Source organism: Strix uralensis, chromosome 3 (genome assembly GCF_047716275.1).
Source record: "Strix uralensis isolate ZFMK-TIS-50842 chromosome 3, bStrUra1, whole genome shotgun sequence".
Lineage (NCBI taxonomy): Eukaryota > Metazoa > Chordata > Aves > Strigiformes > Strigidae > Strix > Strix uralensis.
This window is the reverse complement of record NC_133974.1, coordinates 128,998,061-129,020,774: the sequence shown is the minus strand read 5'-3', so window position 1 is coordinate 129,020,774 and position 22,714 is coordinate 128,998,061. Positions and strand designations below refer to the sequence as shown.

The window sequence follows — 22,714 nt, the reverse complement described above, 5'->3', positions numbered from 1 at the left end:
TTTTGGAGTCAGCTTTCAGGTTAAAACAGAACTGTGAGCAATTCAGGATAGCAATATAAATTTAAAAAAAAAAAAAAAGAGAGAGAGAACAAAGAATGTAAAAGATACTTGGCATAGTATTTTAATATGGAGGATGCTGGTTAAATTAACCCTGCATGTAGGTTTAGGCAACGCTGAAAAAAATTCCACTCCTTGCTCCACAATTAAATATTGAACAGTACACTGAAATAACATGGAATTAGAAAATTATCTGAGATAAATTTAATGTGGATTAATGTTATTTTGATAAATGTGTTGAGTAAACTGCTCAATGTAGTAATCCGATTTGCCTACGTATATAACTGTCTAATAGAATGAATTTATGGATGGTGCTAGAGAGCATTGCATGCAGTAACTGCAGTCCTATATGGTAAGTTGAAGAGTCTTGGAGAGACAGGCATGACATGGAGTGGAATAGAAATTTGTATAAATATCCAAAGAAAAAAATACAGAGTTTGGTTTGAAATCAATCTTTCATTTGCCAAATTAATATGACGCAGGTTGCATAAAAGTTGCTGTAGAACCTAAGGAAGATCTTGCATGCGTGGATGTGCCGTTTTTTCCATTGACATCAATTGCGGTATGAGGACACGAGCTCTCCCTGGGAACCTGGCTTTGGTCTCAGCAGAGGCCAGAATCCCTTGTCCAGGTTTTCACTCTCTTTCCGATGGAGGTGAACCAGGAACAACTGGGCCAACTTGTTGGAGTTGCTTTGGATTTGCATACTACTGCCTCACAGTACATGACTTTCACATGAAAAGTCCTCATACTTAAGATTCACGTGCAATTATCTCCTCCTGAAATGGCAACTTTTTATAGCCCATATGACCTTTGCGGGGCATCACCCGAGATGCGCAGTAGGTGGTATGTACCATTACCAGGCCACCTCCGGCTGAGGTGCCTCAGAAAAGGCATGGGAGAGTACTCATTGAGTGTTATTTTACCCCTTTCACAACACAAATTTGGCGTCAACTAGGAGAGAGATTTTCATGCAAATAGCTCGAAAATCCAGCAAAACCGATTTAATTTTGTTATCGGAGAGCTGATGGTGAAGAATTAGTAATCTAGTGCCAGTGACCCAGCCATTAAATGTATCTCTGACATAGGGGGTCCCTATGTGCTAGCTTAGATGAAAAACAGGTCCGTCTTCTCCATCTGTGTTGGTTTTCCTTTCCCACTTACTGCTCGGGAAGCCTTTTGCACAAGAACGTAATGAGGCTCCATGTGCTTAGTCTTGGCTTTCATGCCCTTCCCTAGATTTGTACCTGATAGGAAAATAGAGCAAAATAGTCTCGTCTAGTACATTACACTGAGCTGAGCACATAGTTGTTTAGCATAACGTGACCCTTTCTGTTGCTTTTGGTGTCTTGGATCCAGTGTTCCACGTGAAGCAGAAGATGTTATTTGTGTAAGGTCGGTAGGGAAGCACAGTGCTGCTCCTCCATCTGGGACTCCTCCACTGCTCAGGAACTGCAGGAGGCGTTTCTGAAGGTGAGGTTGAGGAAATGGCACAGGGAGTTTGGAGAGGAACTTCCCTGGGCACATCTGGAAAACGAGGATGAAGAGAACTGTGTGTTACTGGAAGTTTTGGGTCTGCGCAGTTAGATGGATATCTGGCAGGAGAACTGTTGGCAGGCTGACTGCTGAAACCATCAGTCTTGGTGTTTGTCACTGTTTTTTCTTGTCGTCTTCCATCCTTTACCACTCTCAGGAAAACAGACAGGCCAAGCACTGCTAAAATTCTCTTAAAATTGAATTGCATTTGGTATACATTCCTTCTTGTCTGAGATATTGTCCAAAATATTAAGCATTTTTCTTTTTATTTGACGTTTCTGCTGGAAAAAAAAAATCTCTCAGAGGGTTGCAACTCCATGCCTTCCCCCCCTTTCATTGTTCACACATTTCAAAGTTGTGAAAACTTGTTTTCCAAGTAATTAATAATAAAGAAACCCTGCAAATGTAATGCTGTCAAGTTGAACAAAGAAAAAGGTGAAGCTCATGACCCGAAAAGTAGTAGCTTCTGAGTGGGTTTCCTATCAGAGCACTGCAGAGGTGCAGCATTATTTTGAACTAAGTTTTCAACTTTATTCATCAATAAGACCAATATTTTTCATGGTTAAGTTACATATGAAAAACTGGGTATTTTATTTTTTTTCCCTTTTTTTAGTTTTTAAAAGCTTGATACATGTAGCGTTGGATCAAGGCACACACAAGACTGGCCAAAGGGCGTACAAAGCACTTTGGTTTTTAGTTGAAGAAACAAAATGATTATGGCAACAAAGAGTGGCTTGGGGTTTAATAAACATGAAATAGTTCATAGTTCAATAGGAAGGCAGAAAGAAACATGTTACCTTACAGATTTATCAAGGGATTTCTGGAAAACTGTGACAGTAATGGGCAGTATTCCTGACTGTAATGGCAGTATACTGAACACATACCTGTATACTGTTTGAGTATACGGTTTAAAATAGCTCTATTCCCCAATTATCCGCTTACCTTTGTGACTAAAGTTTTTGAGACCTTGCTCATATTGCCTGGTTTTTTTGGTCCTGCTTTTTTTTTCTTATGAAACTGCACTTTCAGCCCTTTTTCTGTTCAAAGCAGTTTCTAAGTGTTGTCTCTGTCCTCCTGCCCTTGCCTCCTAAATTATGCCTGTGACCATCCATCATCGTTTTCTCAGTCATAAGCAGACCACTGGCTTTGATAACCAGAAATCTATCCCTAAACTGCATCCACCCCCTTGGTTTGTAGAGACTAGCACAATTTTTTAAATTCCTCATTAGGAATTTGATTATGCTTTCTTCCAGGGATCAAATTTTTTTTTTCCTCGTGTGTCAAAAGCTTCAGTCTCATGCATGTCCTCGATTCGATTATTTTCTTTTAAATTGGATTTCACCATTGTTGAATGGATATATCCAGACAGCTGATATTGCCCATTACTACACGCATTTTTGTTTATTGAATATTGTTGTGGTTTACAGATTTAATAGACCCAACATTGAAAGTTCTGTGAGTTTTTGCAACCAATTCTTGATCTTCCCGATTTGCCAGCTTCAACGTTATTTTATTGATACCAAAGTGAAAAATGGCCTGTGCTTACACTTACAAGGATCTCAGATGAATGTTCTGACTGCTCAACACGGCAAGAAAATTCACTTTCACAGTCAACAAGTCATCTTACTCAGTAGAACACAAAAGTTAAATGGTCTGTAACTTCAATATTAGCAAGGAAAATACAGTACAAATTACTAAAAAATACTAAAATATAGAATTGTGGTCAGGTATCCCCACTACATTAATCGCAGCAGTAGCCTGAAATTTGAAACTTTTAATAAAAAGTTCTTAAATATAAATTATATGGCAAATGTACAGTACATTGCTTTGTCAGTCTTTTAATCCAGTGTTTTGCAGTAGAACAGCAACTGTTGTCAGTCTTTTCTCGTTTTCTTTAAAAAACAAAACAAAACCAAAAAAACCAACAAAACCCAAACCAGTCTTTCATGTCCTTCAGTATCATGAGTGTGAATGATCTGAATCTGGAATACCACTGTCTCTGTAGCTCCTGTTACTACTGCTTTCACTGTGGCTGTTCTTGTACAGGTTCATGCCGTTGGGTGGGAAAATGGTGTGTATTACAAATTCCTCCTTGGACACTTGGTCGTTGGTTATAGGTATCATCTGGAAAGAAGTCTCCCTGATTTCTAGGATGGAGTTATCCTTCTTGGTTCCCGCTTCGGCGTAGTCGTCTTTTCTCCGGCGTCCCTTGCTGTAGGCGCAGTTCCGGGAGAACAGGGACCCGTTTCTGTGGACGTACCAGCAGACCAGGGCCAGCAGCGCTATGGCCACCAGCGCCACCGCGCCACCGATGATGGCGGCCAAGGGCAAGCTGGAGTTTTTGTAAGGTTCTTTCTCCTGCTCCCGATTGAGGGTCGTGGTAGGGTTGTACATCTTAAGAGGTGCCGTCTCGGTCTCGATGCATTCAGGCGTTTCATCGGAGAGATAGATGTTGCTGGTTTCCATGGGAACCATGCATACACGGTATGGCGATTCTGGTTCGAGAGCCGTCAGCAAATAGTCGTTTCTGTCGCCCGTCACTATCGTTTCAGTTATAGATCCAAAGGCGGGGCTGTGACCCATCTTGAGCCAGCTCAGTCTTAAAGCAGTCATTGGTAGTGCAACTTTCCAGGAGATGTGAATAGTCTCCGTGCTTACGGATTTCACAAATATTGTAATAATTTTGCGTACCGGGCTTGCTGTGGTTCTGTAGTTTTTATTTAGGTTGGGAGTCTTGATATCTGGTTGTTTGGTCACAGAAACTGGCCAGTGTCCCTGGGCCGGGTATAACGTGTTTGGTACCGCAGTAGTGATTTGGATGGTGCTTATCGTGCCATCGTCCTTACAATCAAACAGTTCCGCGTTGAGGTCTTTGATAGCCATTCCACGTACTTTTTCTGGTGCCTGACACATCAGTCCACGTACGTTAACTTTTAAAGGCAATGACTGTAACCAGTCGCGTACCCATTTCATTTTGCACCCGCAGTGCCAAGGATTGTTGCGAAGAAAAAGTTGAGTGATGTTGTCCAGATCATCAAAGACACCCTGAGGTAAATTGCTAAGATTGTTATTGGACATATCTAGTCGATACAACTGCCTTAAGTAAGAGAAAGCATTGGGTGGCACGTGGTTGATGTGGTTTTCTTGAAGATAAAGCTTTCTTAGGTTTGTTCCCGGCAAATTTACCGGTGCGGCTGTGAGCGAATTGCGGACCAACGACAGTTCTGTAAGATTGACTAGATTCATGAAGACTTTGTCTCCTAATCCATGATTATTTAGAAGATTTCCGTCTAAAACAAGGCGTTTTAGATTTGTAAGGTCTTGAAGGGACAGCTCTGAAATCGTGGAAATACGATTATCATCCAAGCGTAGCTCTTCTATCGTTTTAGGCAAACCCCAGGGAATGGTGCTAAGGTGATTGCGAGAGAGAAAAAGAAGTCTGAGATAGACGTTGTCCCGGAAAGCTCCATCCTCGATGCTAACAGCGGAAACAGAATTATCATCCAAATGCAGTTCTTCCAGATAAGGAATTTGTGAAAGTGAATCATAAGTAATGGTCCTTATGTTATTCTCCTGCAAATGCAGTTCTTTAACATACTTAGGGAGGTTAGTGGGGAATTCATCTAGGCTGTTGTGGTATAAATATATTCTTTCCACCCTAAGTAAGTTCTTCAGTTCTGAAGGAATCCCAGCATTATTTATTTGATTGTTCTGAAGGAAGAGGGTAGTAGCATCCTCTGGGATTCCTGTAGGAATAGATGTCAAATCGCGATCATTACAATATATGAAACCCACATCACAGCGACATACTGAAGGGCATGGTTTGGCACTAACAGAGCAAGGTGCCATGTCAAGTAACAGCCCTATTTTAGTCCAAACTAGGAAGATGCTCCAGGTTACACTAATCATGGTCAGGAATGATGAGATTTGTATACAGTTCTGATCTTCAACAATCTAAAAAAACCAAACAAACAAAATTATCCAGATCATCAGTGAAGAAACTGCAGTGAAAATTCAACTTCAACATTACAGAAGACATCTGAAACATGCATATTAAACTAAAATTCAAGCTCGTAGAGACATTTTACTTTCTTTTCCTTACATCAATAATGGTACTACTTCTTGTACTAATTCACGTAAATTAACATGTTATTCTGCATAGTAATTGAAAATAATACAATCAAGTATGTCTGATCTGTGAATTGTTTTGCTTAAGCCAGAAGGCTCTTTCTAAGGATTCCTTCACATTTCATGTGTAGAGACAATCTTTGTTCGCAGATACCCGATAAGTACAGAGCTGACGTGACACCAGAGTTCAAGTAAATCATTCTATATCTGAAAGATAAGAAGTAATTCCTAAGCCAGCTAACTACTCCAGCAGCCCTTAAGTGAACTATAAAACCCTTACCAAACCCACAAGTTTACAGGTGGCTATTTTGGAGGTTCAAAAGAGTTCTAATGGTGAAGCATAAAATGCAGACAAAAGAGCAAGGGCCAGCTGAAGACTTTTTTCCAAGGTTTTCCCAGTGCTCAATGTCATGCTGTTTATCTTATAAATACTGCGGCCTACTTTTCTTGGTTTTCGAGCTGGAATGTTTAGAAAGGTGAATGTTACAATTGATAGGTAGCTAACAACCTGACATAGCTGGTACAGCTATGGCTTTCTAGTTGACTGGATGGAGTATTTCATTACGTGCTTAATTTCATGTTTAAATATTTGTCATTCTCAAAAGTCTTCTTACTAAGCAGTACACTAATAAGAGACTATTTGGCAGGTTTAACCACATTTTCCCATCTTATTAGTTCAAACTGTGCAAGGTAGGGTAATATAAATTAACTCTTGAGACTGAAATTGTACTTTGCATTGGTAGTGTGTTTGTACATTGAGCTCAGGTAATTAGCATTTTTATAGCTTTTAAGACAACATAATTCAATTACCATTGTAATTAGGGTTGTGAGAACTTCTGCAAGATGACCTATGCATTAAGCGGTGTCATGACCTTTTCTCTTGTGGGTTCATATATTAATTGAACTTTATTCTCTGAGGCACAAAAAGGAAAAGAAATTAATATTGATCCTACCGTATTTAAAGGTATGAGTAAATTTTGTGCTTGAGGATATCCAGTAAAGGAATGTCTTTCTCGCGAGTCACTCTTACGGTTTACTCCATGGAGCTGTTTTTTTCTCGACGGCGTTTACTCAGACGGTCCTTCTTGGTGGTGTGTGTTTCCTGGCTCCTGGCACGATACTCAATGAGCATTCCAACCAAGATTTATCATGGTACATAAGCACACCAGGCCTGGGCGGAGAAAAGCTTCAGCTTCCCTCTTATTTTTGTCCTCATGTAAAGTCTGTGAATGAAGAACCTCTTTTGTTTGGTTTAATGCCTTTAGCAGGAATTACTTTCTTTGTAACTCTTACAAACTCTTCTGTGCAGCGTAGTAGTCGGAGGTGGTAACTTCAGCGCTGCGTGATGCAAACTATTCATTATGCTGAGGCTTGAAGGATGGGAGCCTCTTCAGGAGGTCAGGAATGGGGCTGCTTTTTCCTGTCCAGAATTATCCAAGTATAAACTTTGTGCAGTAACTACATCCTGATACATCCACGCCTCTTTGAGAGAACCATTTTCCGACTCTCGCTTTTTAACACTTCTTCCAAATTTGTAATGCAGGAAAGAATTCCTCCTGCGCTGCAAGAATGCAACTTTCTCTACTGTAGAAATGTTAAGCAATTCAGATGGTTTTCTTCATTAAAAAAACCCCACAAAAATATGATTTCCTTCCCAGAAAACTCGCCTTTTAAAGCTTTCCTTGAACTCTTAAATTTCCTGTGAAATTAAAAACAAACAAAAAAAATTGGAATTAATAACAACTGGTGGACACTAGTATTCAGAGTTGTGTTGCATCCCCTATATAAACCATGCTATGCTTATTGTATACATGACTAGCACATCTTGGTTTCCCAAAATACTGGTATTTCAGCAAAATACAGAGCTCTTTAAGAAAACATTTTGCTGTTTAGTCTCATGTTACTGCAGTTTTGCTGGAACTATTTTTTCCTTTCTTTCAGTAGAAAAGAAAGTCATCCTGAACTGACAGACAAAATATTTGTAAATTATATTTCCCACCTGATTACAAAGGCCAGTCCTGCCTCCTTGGAGGAGGCCAAAATGGTTGCTTGCTTTGTGTTCTTGGTAAACTGAGGTAGACGATGATCCTCTCCTTGGTTTTAAATGTAAAGGGAGCTAATTACCATTCAGTAGTTACTGGATAAAAGGGGAAACGGTTTTGCTAAAATACTGGATTAATATTTCACATATGCAACATGCTGATTCTGAACTGGGGACTAGCTAGGCATCTGTATCAACTCTTTGACAACAGAAATACATATGTGGGTTTGGTCTGTGAAACATGCTTGATTTGTGGTCTGAACTTGTAAGCTATTGTATTTGTCACTTTGCACAGTGGGACTGGTGTTTAGGTTAGCACTTTACCTGATTTATCTAATTTCAAAAAAAGAAAAGTATTTTCAGCTTGGCTGTTCCTATTTCTTGAACTGTAATTGATTATTTTTTGAATGGTATTTTTAACTTGGGCTACTTCCTACCGCTATTGCAGAAAGTGTCCAGTGAGATACCAAGTCTGTGTTCCTTGAGAGCATGTCTGAAATAGAAGTGGTTAAATCTGAAATTAAAAAAAAAATCCTTAACCTTTACTTGCTTCTCACTTTCGTGACTGCACGTTGTCCAGAAAACTGAGCAAAATTTCTCAGAACTGAAATGCTAGGAAGAAACAGCATGCTGAATACTGCTTGCTTAGCTGCCTTCCTGTGAGCTTAACTAGAGTAGCTGCCAGTCCTTCATAAAATACTAGACAAAAACAGAAACAGCCTCTGTTTTAAAACTCTGTCTTTGCAGTTTGAAGCAGCTCCATCGTGAAGTAGACCAGTAATACTCCTATAGCAACAGGAAATTTGCACTGATACAAAATTACTGACATAGATACTAATTATGCTGCTCTTTTTCACAGAAAAATGTTGACCATTACGAAAAAAATAAAAAGCCTCCCACATTAGAGATGGCGTGACTGTCTAGTGAGGGAATGGTAAAGCCTCTTCTCTCCTGATGCTGCTTTCATGCTCGTCTGAGCTTTGGTTTTGCACCTTGTTTTCAGCAGTTGTGTAATGAAAGTAGTAAATGAAAATGAGAGACACATTTTATTTTGCTACTGTGGCATAAATAAGTATTTTAACGTATGCTTTATTTAAGGCAAAGACTCAACCCGAGTGGCCACGTTTTAGAATACGAGGGAATGCATATTTTTTTGGTAACTTACGTAATTTGGGTAAATTATGCAATCATTATAAAATGGAACAAAAGGGCTCCATATTCTTGCAGTGTCCAGTTTTCTTAGTCTGTATTACTGAAGTGTTTGGGGAAAGAAGTTCTAGGATCTATTCCTGAAACTTTGCAATAAACAGTTGCTTAAAAGCTGTAGAAAAAATGGTATCTCTTAGGAACTGATGTGAAGTTATGATAGAGGGTATTTTCTGGAAGTCCAGTGTGAAGCAGGAATATAAATTTCTTAAATAGGCCTTTGAAGGCTACAGTAATTTTTAAGTACTTAAAAAAAATCATAAATTTTCTTTAGAACTTTTAGAGCTGTAAAAAACATGTTAGTATTAAGCAAAACAGAGGCTCTAGTATGCATACATTACATATATACGTACACACGAGAAAGTGAGCTCATTTGTTTTACCTTTCTAGCATATAAACTGTTTCCTCTTTGCTCCATTTGATAGTCCTCCCTTCATTTATTGCCGCTATTATAGCAGTAATGTGTAGGATTAAAATGGAAGCACTAAAGCTCATTAAGTTCTTGGAATTTTTTTATCCCTTCTCTCAAAATTACATGAAAACAAGAGAGAGAAAAATAAAAGCAGGTCTCTTTGGAGAAGACTACACTGTTTCAAAAATGTGGATTAAGACTATACCCCCCACTCCCTTTTCTAAACTTAGAATAGTTTTCTTCAGGTTGTGATTGTTTGATATCTTGCACTTCCCTTTTATATCTCAAGCCATAGCTGAAAACAATGTTTTTGCATATCAAAGGCTCCAGTGATCTGTCTACAGAGAAGAAGGGAATCCTGCTGCCATGCTCCAACTTTCCCCTTCTTGAGCTGTCTCTAAATATTCCCTGACATCAAGTCATTATAGTTGATCCGGCAGGATGAAAAGAAAAGTGACCCCCACTGGTACAGACACTGTGTCCAGGTTTCTGCAACATCAAATTGAGAGGCTTCATGGACACATGGTTTTGAAAGAAGCCATTACTTTTGAACAGAGCAGATTTTAGAAAGCGTGTGCTAAAATTCATTTTTAAATGCAAAAATGACTTTTTTTTTTGGTAACAAAAGTAACGTTGGAGCAACTGAACAGCAGCTTTTTTGCTTATCTTTATTCCAAGTTGAATGTTTTCATGAACTTTGCTGAACTGCATGGTTAAATTACTTTTCCTGGGACATTGTGTAAGCAAGTGTATTACTACAGATAGTGGTAATGCGTGAGCCTCGCGCGTGTACTTATCGCTGTGGTACAGCTAAGCAGGGGGACATTTTATTTTAAAAAGTTCAAAGTAATTTGTGCTATACAAGAAAAACGTACTGAAGGAGAACATTGTATTTACTATAAGGTATGGAGTCCAGCTGCACTCCCTGTCCTGTAGGCAGGCGACAGCAAAAAAAAGTAAAAAAAAAAATAGTTTTGGTATATTTGAAAAGTTGGGAGTTTTTCAAAAAACGGTGCCAAAGAGATCTTTTCTTTCCAAGCTGTGATAAAATGTGAATAAAATCAAGACCTGCTTCACTCGAGGTCACACAATGCTTATTTGAATTTCTAATCTACCTCTGTGTTCTCTGGCAGGAACTCTGGTAGTTCAGGGGCTTCTTTCTAACCATCAAAGTAACAGGGGGAAGGGAAACGTTAGCTCGGTATTTTTAGGTTATAAATGACAAGAGTATCGTTTCAAGTTAACAGTAGAATATACGTATTTGAGAAGCCTAACAATTTTTCTTACCTACTTACATTCCAGAATTACCTCCGTATTTGTTTATTATCTGAAATGTATCAGAAACACAAAATGTACTTATCTTTTAAAATACCTGTGAAGTCTATCTACTGTATATACTGCCAGTTTAGTTTACAAAGGTCATGCTGCCTCTTAAATATCTTCACCAACTTTTTTTCTTTAAAAAAATGTTCCACACTGTTAATCTACACTTAAAACAATGCCTATACTTTGTTTTCCTTTAAGTGTTATTTCTCAGGGTTAGTTGACAGTGACAGCAAAATGCTTTCTAAGCACCCTGTCTAGGAGCTGCAATTTCCACGATCATCATATTTCAGGAAGGTGCCCCAGTCTTTTGTTTGGTGCTAGGCAAGCAGAAGGTCCCCTAGCTGTCTTTCCAAGGGGTAAAGAATGCAAAAGAGTTTGTTAAAGTTGTCAGTCAGGTTGTATTTCTGTGTTTTGGTGAAATTTGGGTTGCTTTTTTTTGTATCTGTTAGAAAAGATTTACTTGCAGAAAATTTGCTCTTCCCCCCCCCCCCCGCCTTGTGTAGTAGTTGAATATAATATTGCTTTTGTCTTCCTAGTTCTTACTCAAGTGTCTTAAAAAAAAATGCAAATTTTGATGTGATCTTCCCTCAAATGCAAGTGAATCTGACTTAGAAATGGATTCTGAGTAAAAGCTTCACTCCACACCTAAGATGAGCCAAACCAGTATTTGCTGTAGAGGATGGAAATGAACTAAGAGTTGTTCCCTTCTGAAGTTTACTTTTAAAACCCTTCCTGGTTTTGAAGATGCTAGGTTGAAAAGATCCAGACTATTAAGCTATTCCTACTCACTCTCTTGTTTTGACTACTCTGCTCCTGCAAAGGTTGCACGTTAAAAAAGCACTTTGAGGGGGAGTGTTTTGCAATGGCTTTTTGTTTGGTGTTTTAGTGCTCTTTGAGTTTAGCCAATTATGGCTTCTAGGTTTTCTTTTGAGAGCTGCTGCTGAGGTAACTCGCCCATGCTTAAAGTAAAAGAATAGAGAACAAATGCTGCCATTGTTTCGAAGTAAAATCTATTTTTTTCCCCTCTTGACAAGTTTAAGTGGAATTATACCTGATGGGGAGTTCCTGGCACAAAACAGAGGCATGTAAAAGTATTACTTAAACACTGGATAAAGTTTCAGTAGTTTTGCTTCTTTCCCTTTTAAAACAGTTGTGTGCTCATCTCCCCATTACTAAATTTACTCCTCAAAAAATAAGACTTTAGAAAACTTGAAGCTGTAAGATTGCTTGAATTCTTACAGCCCATGAAAGGAAGAAGAGTTTGTGATGATATAACAGATATTTACTGAAACGCTTTTCAAGATGCCTGTCCTGAGTGATACTTGTTCACTTATTATGAATAAACGTAAGCAATCACATATTAATTCTTCTGCACATTCCTGTGCTTTGAAGTGATTGAGGAAAAAACTTCAGAAATAACTAGCCATTAACATCCATGCTTCCTGCTAGAAGGAGGCAAAGGTGGCCATTCACCAACTGAAGCCCCTTCAAATAATTGCAAGGCAAAGTTTGCAAACTCCAGCAATTGCTTTGATTAGTCACCATCGACTGACATAGAATCTTTCAACTTTTAGCTATTGGTGACAAAGGAAAAATGAAAAAAAAAAAAAAAAAAAAAAAAAGAAACCCTACCCAGAAACACATCTTTATTTTGTTCTTGTTGTAAAATGTATACACTTTTATTTCTGGAGCTTAAAGCTTGCTGTGAGTTTACTACAGAGTTTTTTGCCCACTGGGGGGTGGTACACGCTACAAAAACCGTGCTTTTAGGAGCCACAAGTCAGATGTTTTTTGCTGCTGTCCAGTTTTCTCTGCTTTAATTACAACAAAGTCTCCTGTTGAGAAAAACACAGGCAGCCACCAAAGGAGGGAACTTAAAAAAAAAAAATGATTGTTAAAAAAAAAAAATCACTCTTTCCGAGAGTTTACAGAATCTTATTTGCCATGCTGATTAACTATGGTATTTAAGCTGGTCGTTCTCCATTTAAAATAAAATGGTATGAATGTACAAAAAAAAAAAGAGAATTAGCATTTAAAATATATGCCAAGGGTTGTCACTGTTTCTGGTATACAGGAGGAGCACAGAAGGCAGGAAAAAATACAGCTTTTAGAAGTGATTAAACGTGGATAGAAAAATAGAAAAGCTTGATAGCAGCATGAATAAAAGGATTAGAATAACCTCAGTATATTTTAAGATAATTGGCTTTCTATAAACCCAGGTATACCTTTTGTTTATGAAATATTTGAAACCCGATCTTAAACTGGGCTGTATTGTATGGTTTTAGAATAAATTAAAGGAAACTTGAGGGTGGGTGTTTTTTTTTTTTTTTTTGAGGGAGGGAAGGGCACTGAAGCCTCTTAGGTATGACCTAATGCGTGGCATATATTGACAAGGAAAACACATACTGATCTTTCAGTTTTATAGCAAATAATTCTTTTCTTTGTACACTTGAATTGACAAATGCATTTTTCACTCTAATTCAAAGAAATGTTCATTAAGACGCCATATCCCCAGGCAATAGATGGTGAGCATAATTGATGCTTCTATCTTTTTGGGCAGCATATTTTAGGCAAGGAAATTGGGGTCAGGATAATGAATTGGGTTTGGTGGGGTTTTTTTTCGGGGTAAAGTCTGAACATTTTCAGCCTCTTCTTTCTATACTTCTCTGCAGTAGAGGATTTACATGGAAATACATAAGTGGCAGTAAGAAGACGCATTCAGCCGATGTGCTCGTTCGCAGGAATACGATTTAATTGTAAAGTAAATCTGCGTTTCGGTGTGAATCTGGTGTACGAAAGACTCCGCTGTACTCTGTCAACTGACCAGAGCTGATCCCTTGAAGAAGGGAAGCGACTTGCCTTCAGTCCCAATTAGTAACCCCTGGCTAACAGCACTCCACGAATTAATTACACGCACTCGTCGTCGCGTTTGCAACACTCCTCGCAACTTTGCCCGCCTGCGCCAGGGTTGCGCTCAAAACCCCCTTTTGCGGGCAGAGAGATGAAAATTTTGAGGCTACCTCAGAGCTAGAAAGGCAGCTGCCTCCGCAGGAGCAGGGCTTTTATTCGCCAAGGGGGGTAATCTTGAAAACTAAGCAGGAACAACAACAAAAAAAAGCAACCCCCCAACACCCCCCCCTCAAAAAAAAAAAAAAAAAAAACCAAAAACAAACAGCGAGCTGTGCCTGGCTGCTGTGAGCTGGGGCAGATGCTGGGAGAGCAGCGGAGAAATGCGGGGAGGGCTATACCCGGGCTTCGCCTCATCGACGAAGTTGCAGCTCCTAATTGTAGTCGAGGAAATGGGTGAAACAAAAGCCTCCGGCCCCTTCTCGCAGCCGTGAAACGGTTTGCGGGGTGAGAGAATAACGCCGAAACGAGGGGTGCCGAGGAAAGGGCTGGACGAAATATTGATTTGCGAGCCATTTCTAAATGCATTCCCGCGCTTGCACGAGGGCAGGCAATCACTTAATAAACTGAAAACAGCGGAAAAGTTGATTAAAACTAAAGTAAGGACCTTGTGCCGGGCAGGGGGCTGCCCGGCTGGCCGCTCTGCCCCAAGAAAGTGGGGGGTTTGGGAGGAAATTTGGGCCTGTTGCGTTCTTTCTTAGCCTACGTGCGACCATTTTGTTCCCCATCTCCTCACCCGCAGACTTTGTGCGTGAGGAGCGGCACCGCGGGGCGGGGGCACAACCGCGCTCGCCCCCCCCCCCCCTTTTTTTTTTTTTTAAATATATGCTGAAAATCGAGGGGAGGATGGAGACGGGGGGGAAGTTTTCAAACCAGGAGCGAAATGCGGGGCTGGGGTCCCAGCACACGCGGGCCGTGGGGAGCCGGCCGGCCCGGCGGCGTTGCTCTGCGGGTCCCTCCGCGCTCCCCTCCGCCCCCGCGGAAGGCGGTCTTAGCGCTCTTTCTCCCGGGGCTGGTGCAACGCCGGCACCCGCGCTGGCAGGTTCGGAGCAGCCAGCCGCCTTGCGCCCCACGGCTACGGCGGCTGGGTGCGCAAAGGCCGGCTGCAGCTGCCGCCGGGCCCGCGGGGGGTGGCTTCCGCGCTCCTGCGCGCCCAGCCGCGCAACCAGCGGGGCGCTCCCCCGCCGCAGCGCCCTGCCCGCACCCCGGGGGCTGGGGGGGCGGGTGTGTGCGCGTATGTGCGCGCCCAAACTTCCCGCCGCATCCTCCTCCTGTAGCTCCGCACCCTTCCCTCCCTCCCCATCCTCCGACCCGCGCAACTCCCGCGGAGAAAGCGCTCATCCCGCACTAACCTGCGGAGCGCGGGAAGGGGCGATCCCGGTTGCCGCCGCGGTAATCCCAGTGGTGGCCGGGGTCGGGCGCGGAGCGGTGCGCGGTGCGGAGCCGAGCCGGGCGCGGGGCAGCCGCGGAGCTGGGCGCGCGCCCTCAAGTCGCGGCGGCAGCGGCGAGCCGCGGGGGGCGGGGCCAGACGTCACGGCGGGGGGCGTGGCCTGAGGGAGGGGCGGGGCGGGGCGCGCGGCGCCGCCGCTAGGGGGAGCAGCAGGCGGCGCCATGGCCGCGCCGCGCCGGGGGAGGGGCGGCGGCGCCTCAGCCCTGTGGGGAGCGGGGCGGGGGGAGCTTGTCGGTCGTTTCTTAATTCTTTTTTCCCCTTTTTTGGGGGGCAGAACGGCGGTGCCGCTGCTGGCGGCGCTGAGAGGAAGGTGGCGCCCCCTCGTCCCTTCAGCGCTGCGAAGAGCCCCGAGTGACCGTTCTCGGTTCCCCGGTTGGGCTCCCGAAGGCGCAGGCAACGCTGGGAAGTTTAACCCCGGCCGCAGCCTTCCCCGTGGTTTTGGCCCAAAGATCGGGGTGGTTACAAGTCGTACAAGCGCTTTTCAAAGAAAAAATATTCATAAATCGGTGTCGCTTTCCTCAGCCTCCGTAAACAAATGGCCGCGAGCGTGGTCGCTCCTCTGGCGTCATCCTCCAAAAGCAACGTAGCGCCGCGCTTGAGGCGATGGCAGCTGCTTTGGGAGGTTTAAGGGTTTTCTCGAGGTATTAGTGCTTAATGCCATTTAAAATCAGCAAGTGGATAAGAGTTGCCTGGTTTTGTGCTCCACCCGGGACGGCGCTCGCTTGCAGATATCTTATCGTGCCTGGCGAGACTGAGATTGAGGACGAGTGGGGCCCGGCTGGTCTGCAGTCTTTAGGGATTTTTCGTTGGAAAACAAACTTTTTACTCTTTAACAAACCCCAAAATTCATGGTAGCCACAGGACAATCTAGAAAATACATTCCTCAAAATGTTTGTTCCTAAAACCTAGTTTCTTTTTACTCGCAGCTTACAAACTCATACAAGTAGTGTTGGGTTTGGCAGATACAAGTTGATGTTTCTGCTGTTTTTTTTTTTGTAAATCTGCCATCAAACACGGGCTTCTTCCAAGGTTGACAGCCGCTGCCTTCATGAGTATCCTGTTCTCTTCGTTAGCAGTGCATGGGTGATCTTGGCCATCTCCTGCAGCGTTTTGACCGTGTGTGTTCGCCAGCACAAGGAGCTGATGTCTGGGGGAAGGCAGGCTTCCCAAAACTGTCTTCGCTCATCCCAGTTGTCCTGCAGTTGCACTTTTTGCTGGTATCAGAAGACGGCAAGGCCAAGCTCCGTTGAGCTTAAAGAGAGCTTGATTTCTTTAAGGCCCGTGGAAACTGCCAGAGAGTTGCACTTGCGTATAAAGTTTGAATACTTCAATTCCCTTTATTTACCTTTTAGTAAAAACAAATACGACAAACTAGAAAGTGTCAAACCTCGAATCTTAATAGATTTTCAACACTGCTTGATGTACTTGGTATTTAGATGTTTGCAATGTTATATACATGCTGTATTTATTCAACTAATTAAAAAAAAATCTAGTTTGATTTTCCTTGACAACGAGGGAAAAGGATTTTTTTCTCTCTATCAATTCAATTCCAATCTTTCCCTAGGGAGACTAAAAACTAATAATAAATTGATTTCAAGTTAAGGTACAGTTGTCTGTATTGGTAGTCCTGGCAGAGTGAGCTGAACTGTTGTATGTACATCTTAATGTGTATATAACACGTTATATGCACGTCCGTAAGGATACTTATGTACACGTACTATACAAACATAGATATGCCTGGTATTAGAGCGTGTCTGTGTCTCGTCACGTGGGACAGAACAGTGGGCTATGGTAATGCAGAAGGTGTTCCGAGATGCTGCAAATATCCTGTAGATTTTTTCAAACTGAGATTCTGTTAAGATTGTAGTAGTATTTTTCAAAACCATTGTGTATTTGGTATTTCTCATGCCTGACTTAGTTGTATTAGTTAACAGATTCCAGCATTATGTTGCTGTGCCATGTTGCTAAGCCTTAGCATACATCTGTGGGATATTCATAAAAGATGTATATGATACGCATTCAGCTATCTTTCAGTTTTATTCCAAGGCTGGCCCAGTGCTGGTGGCATCAGTTAGAAATTACAGTAAATATTCCTGGAGAATTCCAAAGGGCATGTGAGAAATAATTAGATTTTATCAGGTCACAGCTGCTCCAGAGTACTGAAAGGTCTTTAATGTGCTGTTGCAAGCAGATTTTTGACTGCATTCTTTTATGTAAACTCTGTAAATATACTTCTTAAGAACAGGGGTAGCCTTTAAAATACTCTCCACAAAAAAACCTGTTGTGTGTGGCTCGAGCTTAACCACATTCTCCATCTTCTTCCTAAAATCTGGAAATTCAAGGTCTCTTGTGTTCCAGGAGAATGGAGGAGCTCTGTTAATACTGATGGACTTACTCATATGTGGGGAATAAAAATATGAATATGTAACACAGATGTATCAAACCCTAGGAATATAATGAGATATTTTAATTGAATTTCTAAGTTAAAGTAGTCTTTTACCTGTATTTTGTTTATGGAATTAATTAATGCTCGTGACATGGAGATTAAAGTTCTTGTCAGACCTATGGGGAAATTGGCTTTTGGAAGACATGGCAATCTTGTTAACGCTTAATGGGCTGAGAGAGTTTAAAAGGTGGCAGACTGGAAATTCAGAGTACTTACACTACATAATGTGATTCAAAGAATTTGAATGCAAGTTCATAGCACGCACTTGTAAGGTGCCATTAGGTCAATGTGATAATGATGATGCTTGGTTTGTTTTTTTTTCTGAGCACCCTGATGGTATGATAAGAATCGAAGTTCTGGGAACTCCCTCAGCCAAAGGTTGACCTGAATGACTCTTGCTATGATTTGACAGGTGTTTTGGATCTACTTTGTCCTGCTGTAGATCAGGTTCCAGTCATAAACGTTTCTGGGCAGGACATTTATGAAATGTTATGAAACCAAACACATTGACCGGGAAGTGAAATTGCATCTGAGATCACTCATCCTCAGTGCAGAGGAGAGAGCTCTCTTCAGGCATTGAAACTGAACCATTGCTTCTTTGAGCTTCCCAAGGACAGATTTCTTTTAGATAAAGCTGAGAGTAATAGTTTGATATTCAATGATATACCCTGAAATGAATGTTAGTGGTTTTTAGCTTTAGGCTTTTATCAGGTTATATTGATTTTTAAAAGCAGTCTGTCCCAAATCCAAGCTAGGCATTGGTTGATTTGTAGAGACATCTAAGAAAAGAAAACACTATAATATATGAAATTTTGTATGATACATGTCCTATAAAGCTTTCTGATATTGACTAAGTACAGTTTTGCAGCAAATATTTATTGCAGTTTGTATTTGAGCTTAATCTTTAAATGATCTGAACCATTTCAAAATTAGAATCCAATTTTGGATACATTCCTTCAAAAATGAATGCCTGTCAGATTCAGCTTTCAGCATTGTATAAGTACAATAAAGCACTTTGTCAAAGTTGGGGCAGCAGCTCTGTATCAAATGCAACAAAAAAGAGAATGTAATCATGCAAGACAGTCCACAGTAGAGCTAAAAGGGTGTGAAGGCTAAAGCTAAACACTTGGTTAAATTTAGGTGGGCTCAGGAGTGCTTCTTTTTTTTCCTGACAGAGGAATGTTTGAGAGGTAATAGTTGTAATTGTGATTATTCTTTTGTTCTGTCTGTAAGGGCCAGGAGATTAGACGGCTGCACCTGTGTTTTCTGCCATTCCTCTCGCTTCTCTCCATGCTCTCTCCCTGTTCTTCTTTCCAAGTCTCCTAAAGAGCCCCAGGGGAAAGCCCTGTCAACTCAGAAACACCCCTGATGCAACCACATCTCTATTTTTCCTAAGGCAAATAAACAGTTTTGCTTATCAGATCATGTGCTATTGATAGCAAAATTAAGTAACTTAATGGAGTACTTGAAATTGCAAAGCCTATGAGTAAGGTATTTATTTTTCCCTTTATTTACAGAACATGCAGAAATGGATAGAGCGAGCTGAGTGGGTAAAGTCCATACCAAGAAAGTTTGCTCCTAATGCTTAAGGCCGATTGCTTTTTGTATTTAGAAGGCAATTTCCTCTATTTGTTAGTTGTCACACCATGAAGCCACCACGACAAAGTTCTTACGGGAAACGGAGCTAACTCCTTCAGAGCTATGAAGAATATGGGGTTTTTTGCTTGTAAACTTGACAAAGGAAGGATAGACTGTCCGTACGCTTGATGTGGCTTTGAAAGTGTGTTAAAGAAAGGAAAAACAGTGTTCCCTGAAAACAACCTCGAAAACTTAGAGGTTGTTTGTAACGTGTAGTATGTGCAAGGAAGAAAACCGTAGTGGACAAAACTGCTGTTCTTCCCCAAGGGTATTTCTTATATTTGCAGATTCAGGTTTTTATGGATGCAGCCTATACTGAGCCGAACAAAGCGGTAAATGCATTTTTACATCTGCCTCTGTATAAGGACTCTCAGTAGTAGAGAAAAAAAAAAAAACTTCTGAAATGGCAAAAAAAAAAAAAAAATTCTGGTGCAGTTTTGGTCTTGGACTCTTTTTCTTGGAGCTTTGATTGCTGCTTACATGACAGCTGCCCAAAGGTAGCCTTCAAGAATAGAGAGAGATGGAAGGCAGTAGTGATTCGTGGCTTGCTAAGAAGGGGCTTGGGATGGATGGCTCCTTTCTGTCCGTGTTCCTGTTTCGCCTGTTGGTGTTTGTGAACCCTCTGCTGCTCCTACAGTTGACTGTGCAGATACCAAGCAGGCATCTATTTGGTGAAAATTCATGTTGTTGGATTCTTTGGGTCTAGAGGTGTATATCCATTTGAAGATTAAATCTGCTTTCCCCATTACTCGAGGAATTGGGCAGTTTTCAGGAGACTTTTTGGATGAAAAATCTGTGTTCTGGAAGTTAAATAACAAAATACAAAAACGTTACCGTAAGCGCACTTAGATTACAAGTTATCTTGAAGTGTTAGTTACCTAGATGTGAGGATTATTTGACTGAGTGTGATTTCACTTTACAAAATTTAGACCAGTTCTCACATTAAATATCTTGACTCAAAATGAGATTCTCTCCGACAAAGAAATATTTTCATAGAGGAGTTAATGTTCCCTTAGTGATGTTTTTTATGGTGGAATTTCCCCTCTTCTGAGGTAGGAGTTTAAACGATGCACGTAGCTAAAAGAACAGTTATATTTCCATATGCAGTTTTCATAAATCTTAGTTCTTCATAGCTACATACTGAAAGCTTGAAGTTGATGTTCTTTCTCGCGAGTTTATTTTCAGGCCGCCAAAAACGGTTCTTCTCCTGGTCCTTTCCCTTAGTTTTGTTTTGCTTGCTGATAGCCCCAGTGTTTTTGCCGCCTCTCTCTTTCTTCTCACCGTTGTCAGCCTCTCTCTGCCAGGCTTTCTGCATACGCCCTGCCTCTTCCCACCTCCTCTCTTTCTCCTGCAATGCCCAATAGCTGTTCTTCTGCACATCAAACCCACACAGGAGCGTTTACATTCCAGTTCTTTGTGCATGAGAGCTCTTCTGCCATGAGAAGCTGCTTCTGCTGAACCTTCTCTCCCTCATTTGTTGTCCTCCTTTGGCCCCCTTTAACGTGTTAAAGAGTTTCCTATTTTCTTTCCTTCCGTTGGTTCCAAATTAGGTGAGCAGTTTCACATAGGTCTAATCTTGTAAAGGTTCAGTGGCCAAGTTTTGTGCAGATCTATAATGTATTAGTTACCCAATTGGAATATTTAGCATTCGTTGTAAACTTAAAGCGATTGCGTGGATATCGTGCTGCTGAAGGCTTTAGGTGGTGATCTGTTATCTCTAAAAAAACGTACAGTCCCTGCTTTGCATGCAAATCAAATCAAAGCACTAGCGTGCTATTTTGGCCAAATGCACCACCCTAGTTCTTTGCGTTGTTTGTGTCTAGCCTGTGTTAACATCTAGCAATAAGCTGGAGTCTGTGCATTTGCTGATTTGCTTGTGTAATACCTGGGTTTGAAATTACGAAAGGCTATGTGCCAGTGTTGCATATATGAATAACTCAAAAGTGTTTATTCTCAGGAAGGACTAAGTTTACATTGTCTGAACAGATTTGTTTAGTCGTAAGTCGGGGTGATTATTCTGTCTTTGTCTATTCAGCAAGAGAGGGCGTTTCAGAAATGGCTTTGCACGACAGCAGTTAATGCCGCTGGCAGAAAGTTACAAGTTGATATGGTGATTAAAAATGAGTTAACAGGAATTTTGAAATTTCCCTGGCCATGAGGAGTGTAGTTACATTTGATGAGATTCTGACTCAGAAAAAGGATATATATGCAGAAACTTTGTCTCAGTTGAGAAGACAGGCCGCTCTTGTATGAGAATCAGCTCCACCAGCACCATCTGCCTGAATCAGTGTGGAAGCTGGCTTGTCTTTAGCATCTGCTGGCTGAATGTACTGTGGAAAGCTCCTTGAAGCTAAACAGAAAAAAAAGCAGTTGCAAGGCATATGTGTATTCTTTCACATTAGCTTTCCCTAGTTATACATTATTAATACCGATTTTACTTTTTACTAGGGAAATTTCTTCTAGAATTTACCTTGAATTTAAAGGAGATCTCATTTCTAAAGCATCGACATGCTCAGCAGAGGCATACTGTTTCCTTCGAGTCTCAGAAGCACACTCATGTTGGAGGGTTTCCCAGCTATTCCTAGAGCCATCCCTCTTCAGTTTTGCCCTGTGTCCCAGCTGCCACACCTGGAGAGAATGACTGGGAACACTGGTGAGTGGGGAGCAGCTCTGCCCTGCCAGGCATCTGCCCAGAGCTCGCTGGCCAGTAGGGAAGTGAGGAGAAGGCCTGAGACCTGGGAGTTCCTTTGAACAGGCGATGGACACGCATGATGTCGTTGGTATGCCTTGCCGCTACTGGGGATGAAGTTCCTTGAAGTGGTAAGAGACTGAAGTTTCATGGGAAACGGGATCTGAAAGTAATTTCAAGCTTAGTATCTGGAGCAGTGTTCTACATGTTTTTTTTTTTTTTTCCTTCCTTAATCCATCTTTAATCTCCTTCCTCAAAGTTTTTGTTCTTTGGCCTTTTGTGAACACGCACTAATTGCTGCTGCCAATCCCAAGGCCTTGGGGGAAATGTTGGGATTCCTGAAGAGAAGCAACCTGTAGAAACCCATAAGAGACCTTCAGCTCTGTGACTCAGGAAAACAAAGGAGTTTTGGCTGAGCTCAGGGTGGATGTGGCTCTGCATGATGTGCAGCATATAAGAGAGACATCTTGTCTGAGAAGGTGACAGCAGTGGCTTTGTTACTGAAGAACAGAGTCTTTCTGACTCTGGATGGTTCAGAGAAGTAGGAAATTGTAGAAGGCAGGATGGAAATCTTGAGGAATGACAGCTGTGCATTAGATGAACACTTTCATCAAGGTCTTGTATTTTCTTTTGAGTTCCTTGTTTTTCCTCTCACCTTAGAAGTAAGAAAAGCAAACTCCTTCCTTCCACATACATAGCTGAGCATGGTTTTGTCTCCCCTGAGTGGTCTATGCAATAGTAGCTTTGTATTAAATTCATTGATGGGGAAGAGGATTTTCAAAGCTGTTTCACAGCCACTCTCCCAACCTGCTCCTCCACCCTGAAACCCACAACTCTTCACTGAAGGTTTGTGGCATCAGTGCCAGAGGCTTCATCTT

General features: G+C 41.5%; 2 protein-coding genes across 4 annotated transcripts in view; one reads left to right on the top strand and one right to left on the bottom strand.

Moving 5' to 3' along the window:
- The window catches only part of MACROD2 (mono-ADP ribosylhydrolase 2), a 901,307-nt gene that overhangs the window by 104,084 nt on the left and 774,509 nt on the right, over positions 1 to 22,714 (top strand). The gene's annotated exons all lie outside the window — the stretch shown is intronic.
- FLRT3 (fibronectin leucine rich transmembrane protein 3) lies at positions 99 to 15,100 on the bottom strand. Its single transcript, XM_074864375.1, has 3 exons — positions 14,966 to 15,100; positions 6,675 to 7,420; positions 99 to 5,547 (listed from the first exon to the last, which is right to left on the bottom strand). The coding sequence occupies exon 3, from the start codon at positions 5,500 to 5,502 to the stop codon at positions 3,553 to 3,555; it is 1,950 nt and encodes a 649-aa protein (XP_074720476.1). The 5' UTR covers positions 5,503 to 5,547; positions 6,675 to 7,420; positions 14,966 to 15,100; the 3' UTR covers positions 99 to 3,552.